Source organism: Bubalus bubalis, chromosome 2 (genome assembly GCF_019923935.1).
Source record: "Bubalus bubalis isolate 160015118507 breed Murrah chromosome 2, NDDB_SH_1, whole genome shotgun sequence".
Classification (NCBI taxonomy): domain Eukaryota; kingdom Metazoa; phylum Chordata; class Mammalia; order Artiodactyla; family Bovidae; genus Bubalus; species Bubalus bubalis.
This window is the reverse complement of record NC_059158.1, coordinates 156,919,042-156,928,553: the sequence shown is the minus strand read 5'-3', so window position 1 is coordinate 156,928,553 and position 9,512 is coordinate 156,919,042. Positions and strand designations below refer to the sequence as shown.

The 9,512-nt window shown below is 53.1% G+C and overlaps 1 protein-coding gene across 1 annotated transcript in view; it reads right to left on the bottom strand.

Moving 5' to 3' along the window:
• Positions 1-270: 270 nt before the first annotated feature.
• The window catches only part of IGFBP2 (insulin like growth factor binding protein 2), a 28,895-nt gene continuing 19,653 nt past the window's right edge, over positions 271-9,512 (bottom strand). Inside the window, exons 2-4 of the mRNA XM_025278225.2 lie at positions 3,974-4,203; positions 2,810-2,950; positions 271-616 (exon numbers count right to left, since the gene is read on the bottom strand). Coding sequence (XP_025134010.1) covers positions 452-616; positions 2,810-2,950; positions 3,974-4,203 — 536 coding nt within the window. The 3' untranslated portion in view covers positions 271-451. The remainder of the gene's footprint in view (positions 617-2,809; positions 2,951-3,973; positions 4,204-9,512) is intronic.

Genomic DNA, 9,512 nt, shown 5'->3' with positions numbered 1-9,512 from the left:
CTCAGAACCTCTTTTGGGCATGGGGGTTGGGGGAGGTTGGGGGGGTGAGGGGGTGGGGGGTGGGGCAGCAAAGACTCAGGCAAAAGACACACAAGCTTTATTTTTCCTTCCTTTAATCTTAAGCAAAAGAGACACAGGGGTTCAAAAATAAAAATTTCTTTTTTTCCCTCTCCCAAACATTTACCCCAGCTCCGCCACTGCAACCATCCCCTTCCTGCCCAGCAGGGCCTCGAGCAGGGAGGGTGCAGGCATCTCCAGCTGGGGAGGGAAGGTGGGGAGGGGTGGGGGGGGTGTGTGCCGAGCTCGGTGCCGGTCTCTTTCCAAATATAAATACACATGTCAGAACTCCTGGAAGCTCCGCCCCGCCACCCACCACGCATGCGCTCTCCATGCTCTGCCCGCTCCAAAGAGGGGTGGAGGTGGGGGGTGCCAGGCACCGGCTGGCTGTGGTTTACTGCATCCGCTGGGTGTGCACCCCTCGAGCCCCCTGCTGCTCGTTGTAGAAGAGATGACACTCGGGGTCTCCCCGGATGGTGGGGGCTCCCTGGATCAGCTTCCCGGTGTTGGGGTTCACACACCAGCACTCCCCACGCTGCCCGTTCAGAGACATCTTGCACTGAGGAGAGAGGAGGACATAAAGGACACCCCGATAAAAATGAGGGGGTCTCACTGAAATGCAGACTCCTGTTCTGAGGTCTGGGTGTGCCTGCCAATTCCACACGGTCATTCAAGCTCCAGTGTGACGCGTGATGCTGGCCCAGGAACTGCGCTCTGGTTATTAGCAAGGCTGCTGGGGGTGGCTTCAATAGAAAGGCTTGGCCCCCACACGTGGGGAGGTCCCATCCAGCTGCCGACCCAGTGTACGGGGATAGTTGGATGTACACTTGTAACGGGAGGTCGGCAATGCACATAATGGTAAAAGGTGCTGGGCGTGGTGTAAGCAATCTCTATGCTGCTTGCTTACAGTTCCTATCTAACATACATTCATTTACCTCCACAATCAGCTTGCAAATTAAGTACCAATGTTTTACCACTTTATAGATGGTCAGAAGAAAGCACAGACTTGGCTTGTGTCACAGAGCTAGGGAGAGCCACAGATGGTACACCACCCCGGGCATTTCCCTACTGAGAGCCACAGATGGTACACCACCCTGGGCATCTCCCTCCCAGGGTGCCTGCTCTTTCCCATGAGCCAGTTCGTCTCGAAAATCCCGTTTATCCATAAGGTTTGGAAGAAAAGATTGCTATTGCTTCTTTGGCGCTCCAAACAAAGTAGCTGGTGTAAGAGGGTAGGTGTGCTTTTAATGGCAGACTGATATTTCAAGGGACAAAGATGCCTGGGCTAAGAAGATGGGGAAGTGAGATCCCCTGGGGTGTCAGCAGAGCCCCATACCCCATCTTCTGGCTCCACACACCCACCTTTCCTTTTAATTTTTTTATTTGGTTGTGCCAGGTCTTACTTGCAGCATGTGGGATCTAGTTCCCCCATCAGGGATTGAACCTGGGCCCCCTGCACTGGGAGTGCAGTCTTAGCCACTGAACCACCAGGCAAGTTCCCACATACCCAGCTTTTAAGTCAGCTCCAATACCCACTAGGATCACCAGGGGAGCCTTTGAAAAGCCAGTGCCCAGAAAGCACCCCAGACTCACAAAATATGGATGTCTGGGGGTGGGGCCCAGGCATTCGTATTGTTTAAAGCTCTCTAGAGAAGCCCGTTGTGCACCTGGGCTCAGATCCTCCACTGGAAAAGAGAATGGCTGGTGGAGCCCACACTCTCTCAATCCTGCCTTACGTGAAATGCGCACGGACCTTTTCTCCCTACACAAGGGATGAGCCTGAGGAAGTGAGCAGTGGGGTAGGTTAAAGGACAACCCACCAAGATTAAACAACTGGTAACAATCACCACTATAAACTCTATGTGGTTAGGTAAATACAGATATACACATAGATCATTAAAAGGCATATGAACAGAGTGGAAGGGGGAGGAAAAAGGGTTCTTTTCTTTTAAAAACTTAAACTTTCTTAATTTTCTCTAATGTACTCATGTTGTTGTTAACTGTTTAGTTGCTAAGTCATGTCTGACCCTTTTGACCCCATAGGACTCCAGACCATCAGGCTCCTCTGTCCATGGGATTTCCCAGGCAAGAATACCAGTGTGGGTTGCCATTTCCTTCCCTGGGGATTTTCCCAACCCAGGAATCAAACCCGAGTGTCCTGCACTGGCAGAGATTCTTTACTGCTGAGCCACTAATGGAAGCCCTCTTCTATTACCTATTTTAGTAATATTTCAAGTGGTGTTTCTCCATTCCTTGAGAAACTGGGAAACCAGAAAGGCTACCTGGTTTTGAATGGTTAAAGTTAAGTGATTCTGGAAGTGGGGTCCAGGGACCATCAGTATCCCTGAGAGCTGGTTAGACATGCAAACTCTCGGACCCCATTCAACCTTCTGAATGGCAATCTCTTGCGGCCGGGTCCCCAGAATCACCGGCAGGTGATTCTAATGCTCAGTAAAAGTCAAGAGGCACTGTTATGAGGCCCTATCTCTTCTCCAAAAGGCTCCCTCTCATGCTAACCGCTGCTGGCAGGTAGCCAGGGAATCGAAGTCAGCCTCGGAAGGGACTGAAGCCAACAAGCCCCGCCCCGCCCTCCCTGGCCTGGCAGCTGGCATCCCCACCCTCCTCGGCTGGCATCCCTGCCCTCCTCCTCGCAGAAGACTGGTCTTGGGCTCAGCGCTGAGACCTCAGGGGCTTACTGGCTGCATGGGAGTTAAGAACAAGACACACCCAGGCTAGGGACACCCTCACTCACCTGTTTGAGGTTGTACAGGCCATGCTTGTCACAGTTGGGGATGTGTAGGGAGTAGAGGTGCTCCAGGGGACCCCGCTCATCCGGAAGGCGCATGGTGGAGATCCGCTCCAGGACCTGGTCCAATTCCTGCTGGCAGGGGGTCTGCAGGCACAGGCACACAGAGAGGACACTCAGAGTGAGAACGGGCTCACGCAACGCCAGCCCCGGCACAGCTTCAGAAAGAAGCCCGTGTGCAGAACGCCACGTTCCCAAGGCCACACAGCAAGCTGGTGGAACCAGGAACTTCCGACACCCAGCCCAGCAAGCTCACTGCCTTACCACCAGGCCCCACCCCCCTCCAAGAGAAAGTCAGCCTGCAGGTGAGTCTTCCCTCCTCTCCTCCCTCCTTTCAGGGGTCAAAATGGGATCTACTTGCAAACACTGAATTCAAGTATCTCTACCCCATCCAGCGGCCCAACCATCATTCCCTTCCATAAACCCATCCAAGGGCCAAGACAGCAGAACTGAGCTGGAAAGAGGAAGAGGGGTGGCTCAGTGAGGGTAGTGTATTGCAACAAGAGTGGGCAAGTTCAAGTGGTAGTGGTGGGGACGTAGTTGCTAAGCTGTGTCTGACTCGTTCGATTCCATGGACTGTAGCCTTTTTTTTTTTTTGCGGGGGTGGGTGCTATATCTCAAAGCCAAGCAGTGCTTCCGCAGTAGCTCAGCAGTAAAGAATCTGCCTGCCAGTGCAGGAGATGCAGGTCACTTCCTGATCAGGGAAGATCCCCTGGAGCAGGAAATGGAAACCCACTCCAGTATTCTTGCCTGGAGAATCCCATGGACAGAGCAGCGTGACGGGCTACAGTCCACGGGGTCACAAAAGAGTCAGACACATCTTAGCAACTAAACAACAGCAATGAAGCCGAGCAGAAATGTGGAGGCTTTAGAAGGGAGGGACTTCAAGAACCCATACGTCCAGCCCATCTCACAGCCAAAGATGCTGAGGCCCTCAAAAACACACTGACGTGCCTGAAAAAACACTGAATGTTAGCAGCGGAATCAGAAAGAACTCTGCCCGCAGGCACACAGGACATGGATCTCACGGCAGTGCTCCGGACCCCTCCTGCCAGGACACTCGCTTTGACCGTCCTCCCACCCCTCCATCCAGACCCGACCCTCTCTGACCCTGGCAGGTGGCGGCCGCAGCTTCTTGGGCTCCTCCAGGCCGAGGTGATGTTTGCCACCCTTGCCCATCTGCCGGTGCTGCTCCGTGACCTTCTCCCGGAACACGGCCAGCTCCTTCATGCCGGACTTGAGGGGCTTCCGACCGGCACCACCTCCACCTCCCATCAAGTTCACGTTCCCGTCCACGTGGTTCTCGACCAGGCCTCCCTCAGACTGCTCCTCGCCATTGTCTGCAGAGAGAGGAAGAGACTGAGGGCTGCAGGTCTAGTTTCCCCAGATGTGGGCCCTCCAGAGACTGGCTGACCCTGACAATGACAAGAAAGGGGATGACCAACGTCTCAGTAACAGCACTAAGCAAGATACGTGGACAATCAATTTCAGTTTCACAGCCACTAGGAGTACCAACATCCCCCAGCTTCTACAGACGGAGAAGCTGAGGCTCACGGAGGTCAGCTTCTTGACCAAGATCACAATCCAGGATGCGAACACAAACTCTGACTCCAGAAAGGAGCCTGGGCCACCTACTCTGCTCTGTCCATATCCCAGTAGGCCAGGCAGGGTTGGGGGATCGAGTGGGCAAGGCCCTCACCAGGGAACGGGATTAAGGCCATCAACTCTTCCCTAGAAACACCTCTCAGAGTCACCCACCACTAACCTCCCCTGTTTAAAGTCTTCATCATGTATGGTCTGAAAAGGCGCAGATTGGATGAGTTTTTTAAATTCAAGCCACAGAGAGCACTGGGCTGTGTGGTGTCTGGTGGTTAGTGAGGTGGAGAGTCAGGTCGCCACCAGAACTCCAACACCGGAGTGTCCAACACCGCCTCCGCCATCACTCTTCATCAGCCCGCCTGCCCCCTCTTGTGCTGCCCACGTGGACACTCCACTCCTACAGCGCGACCCAGGGTCCCTGACTTGTTTCCTGGTCTGTCTGTGCATGCTGCCCCGCCCCCCCACAACAGGGCTTCCCTGGTGGCTCAGATGGTAAAGAATCTGCCTGCAATGCAGGGGACCCGGGATTTGATCCCTGGTTGGGGAAGATCCCCTGGAGAAGGGAATGGCAGTATTCTTGCCTGGAGAATCCCATGGACAGAGGAGCTTGGCAGGCTATAGTCCATGGGGTCACAAAGGGTCGGACACAACTGAGCAACTACCACTTTAACCCATGACATTGAGAGCTCCCAGAACAGGAACAAGGACCACGCTGTAGTTTTATCTTATTGCAGGGCGTGTAGCCTCATATCCAGATGACTCTCCGAGGTCCACCCATTAAGTTTTTGAACTTTCTTAGACCCCCAGCCAGTCAGCCACAGGGAACAGCTCCTACTGTGTGCACAGCTCATGTGGCATGCCCCACACCCCCGCCGTCTCACGTAGGCTTAGGTGTGTGCAGCCAGGGAACAGTGAATGGTCTGGAAGGGTCCTGATCAGGGAGACCATGTCCGGAGAGCTCTAGGCAGGCCAGGTTGCACACAGCCCCTAACAGACACAGCAGGGGCCTCAGGGCCTCAGACAGCACTGCAGCTGCCTGCAGCCCCAGGGAACACTCAGGGCTATCTCCAAACAAACCTTGCACATTTTCTCTTCCCCTTTAGCGCACCTCCAAAAACCTACGGTCTGGATAACAAACCCAAATGTCTTACGATAAATACTTCCACACAAGAATTTCAAGCAAGGCGCTTAGTACTCAGTAGTCCCTTCAGAATTCAGGCACAGCATGGTGGGCTGAGGGTCGCTGTCCCAGATAATGCTGTATGGAGGAAAGAAGCTGACCCTTACCTGTAAAAGGAGGGCTGTGATAACCTCTCTGGGTTGTTGTGAGCTTTGGTGTTCACTCCCTCATCAGCTAAGGGGTGGGACCCTCCTCCGTGCCTTGGGGAGCCAGTACCTACATCCTCGGAGCATCTCCTTCCAGCAGACTCCAGGGGACCAGGCACCAGCAGGGTCGCCGCAAACAGAGGAGTTCAACAAAGGTTGGCTCCCATCCTTTCCCTTCACACAGGACCTGCTGTGTGTGTGTGTCCGATCTCACTAGCCAGAGAGGATCCCTTTAGAACCTGATACATTATTTCCAGACTGGCAAGCACTGGTTAGGAGGGCAGACTCAGGCTAAATCCCAGCTCTACCATTTTTTATATCAGCCTGTATTTCTCCTGCGTATATACTCGCTCTGTGCCTCTGTTTCCTTAACTGCAAATTGTTGGATAATAATAGTTCCTACTTCACGGAACAGTTGAGTGTATGTAAAGGGAAAGCTGTTGAGATATGGGCAGGCGCAGAAACTACGTCCTGTTGGTGGTGATTACGAAAATGGTAATAGTGATGATGGGATGCTGATGACATCTGCCTCAGTGATCCGCTACGCTGGCCATGTGGAACTTGACCCAGAGACAGGAAGCAGAGGAAGATAAGTTTCACAAGCCTCAGAACATCGGTCACCACGTCCGAGCATTGTAAAGCTGTGATGCTTTCCCAACAAGACAGGGAAAATCAATGCATGAAGAACCCTGATGGTTCACAGGAGCACTGCTCCAGTAAGCCTGGTTTCTGCATGTCTGGTTTCCAAGGCCACCACAGATAAAATCAACAAAATCAAAAGGAATAAGAAGGCAGGCATGTTGTCAGCGCAAGAAGTATCAAATGGCAGAGAGGATAGAAGACAGTTAAAAAAAACAGACAGAAGAACTCTGGGGATGTTCAGTGCCCCACAAACAACTCCACAGCCATTGATGACCCCTGAAAACTTCCACATTGTGTGGCCCGAAATAAGACTCATGTTGATAATATGACCTTGTGTGTATGTTAATTGCTCAGTCGAGTCTGACTCTCTGTGACCCCATGGACTGTAACCTGCCAGACTCCTCTGTCCGTGGAATTCTCCAGGCAAGAATACTGGAGCAGGTTGCCATGCCCTTGGGCCATGCAAAAAGGGAAGGGGTAAGCATGTCAAGTATTCAGTATTTAAAATAAAAAAAAATTTCTATCCAGAATTGTTAAACTTTAGGAAAATAAAAATTGAAGTCTTTAAATGAGTAAGCCTTCTGAAACCCAGAAAATGTTTCTCCAGAATGGCTATTTGCCAGAGGCTCTGAGTAGCCCAGATTCTATCATAAATAGCCAAATGCAGGTGACTCCCTATTCCAGAAACCCCAGCACCACCCGCAGGGGAACGCGGGTCTGAAGCATCTGACACCAAGTCAGGTGAGAATCGGGATCCACCATGGTCTACATCAACCTGCCCCAGACGCTCCTTACCCTGCCCACCTCCGCTTTCTGTCCTTCAGGCCCAAACAGCAGAAACCCAGAGGCCCAAAGAAGATAAGATCCCCCTCTCCCTCCTCAGATATCAGAGGTGGAGGGCAGCAGGCTGCAGGGAAGGCTTGAGAGAGTCTGAGATAAACCCGGCAAATAAACAGGATGATCTGATCCAGGTAACCCTCCATCTCCTTCACATTAACCTTGATACATGTGGCAGATGTTGGCACAAGTGGAGAAGAGGACTCAACCCCAGCCTCACCGCCAGTTCTGCCATTTCTGTTTCTACAGGCTTCTTTGCCCTGGACCGGTGGGGCAATTTCAGGCTCTCTGCCCCCATCCCTGCTGGCACGGCCCAGGGAACACAGGAGGAAAAGAGCAAGATGATTACAAAAGCCCTGCTTCCACGCAGGAACCCGGCAGGACCCCATGGGAAAGACAATACAGGAACCTGCGGATTGCCCTCGGCTAGCCCCAATTCACCCTGGGCACGACCCCGACCTCACCATGCCCTGCCCAGCCAGCTTCCTGCCCCACCGTGGCAGAATTTCTGGAGACCTCAACACTACTTCCAGCACTCCAGACCATGCATTCTGCTGACCAGGGAAGTAGACAAGGGCTCTGGGAATCTCCCACCATTTCTGGACCCATCCGTTCTGCCGTCTGAAGCTGTGGCACAGAAGCTCACTTGGCGCCTCTCTTTTCATGGGAAGCCACCCCAAGGCTTAGATGAATACCGCCTGTCTCCACTGTGGCTGTAATCACACCACCTTGGTTTGGAAGACGGCAGGTCAATCTGCGTGTTTAGTCCTCTCGAGGAGCTTTTGGAAAGGGCCTACTCACAGGAACCAATGTCTGGAACATTCTTGAGGTTGGGGTCTCCCGACCTCAGCACTACTAGCCTTGGCACCAGAAGATGCATTTTTGGGAGCTGTCCTGTGTGAGGCGCCCAGCATCATCCCGGACTTCCACTCACCAAATGCCAGCAGCACCCGCCCCAAGTTGTAATAATCAAAAATGCCTTTGAACATTACCCAATGGCCCCTGGGAGGCAAAAATGCCCCCAGGTGAAAACCACTGTTCAGGAGTTAGGCTTTATCCAGAGGCCTGATGCTCTCCATGGCTCAGTGCTCAAGACCCCCAGCCCCTCACAAAGCAGATCTGAGCTACACTGTACCCTCCTCCCTGCCTCAACTAAGACCCCCCTCCACCACCGCTCCATCCCCAGGCATGCCTCTGGTCTCCGAGCCCACCTTCTTGGCGATGGTGGTGGGGACCTCAGAGAACTGGCAGCCTGCTGACCCCTCTTTCTCAACTCTCCTGGGCACTCGTACCACTGTGCCTAGAGCTGAGCCCACAGTTGACGCTTAGAACCAGGCCCTCAGAAAGCTCTGGAAACACTGGGCAGAGGCAAAGGGTACAGAGAAGAATGCTTATTCAGGGCCTCCGGCTCCTGGCAGGGCTGGCCTGCTCATCACGGACCACGGTGGGCACAGTACCCAGAGCCCCAGGAAATGTTTTCATTTCTTTTTAAAATCAGAAGAAAAAATAATAAACTTTTAGGTCACAGCAAACATCCTCATATAACACTGATATGTGTGCAGTTATAAAAATAGGATTTTAAGCCATTTTTGTGGGGGAAGAGGCCCATGGAGGCACACATGTCTAGGGCCCCCAAGTCATATAAAATCGCCCTACACTGGGTCCCAGAGGACAGGGCTCCAGGGCGCAGTCTTATCCCAGGAGGACAGAGGCGGTTTCCTGTCCAGAGACGTCCCTGACCGCTCTGAGCTGAAGGTCAGTTTGTCTACCCTCACGGAGGCCACCTGGGCTCCAGGGTATGTTCCTGGAACCCACTCCTTTATTGATTTCATCATTGCCCATGAAAGCACTAATAAGATGAGGAAATCCACAGGCCTGGTTCGCTGACACAGGTGCTGACGCCCCCACCACCTTGAAGTGGAAGCCCAGAGCCAGGGAAATGCAATCGTTTCCCGGGATGGAGATGAGAAAGGCCGGTAGGCTGAGAAGAGCCTTGATTCCTTGACTGCTCCTATTACCAGCCAAAGAGGTTCAAGCACTCAGCCTACAAAGCCTAATCGCTTGGCTGAATCCCAGCTTCACCACCGAGCTGTGCAGCCCTGGACAAGTTACCTAAACTCGCTGTGCCTTCACTGCTCATCTGTAAAATGGGCACAAACAGGATCCACCTCCCATGGGCGGCAGGCAGGATCCCAAGGGCTGCATGCATACACAGTGCCGAGCACACAGGGCTGGCCCTCCCTCG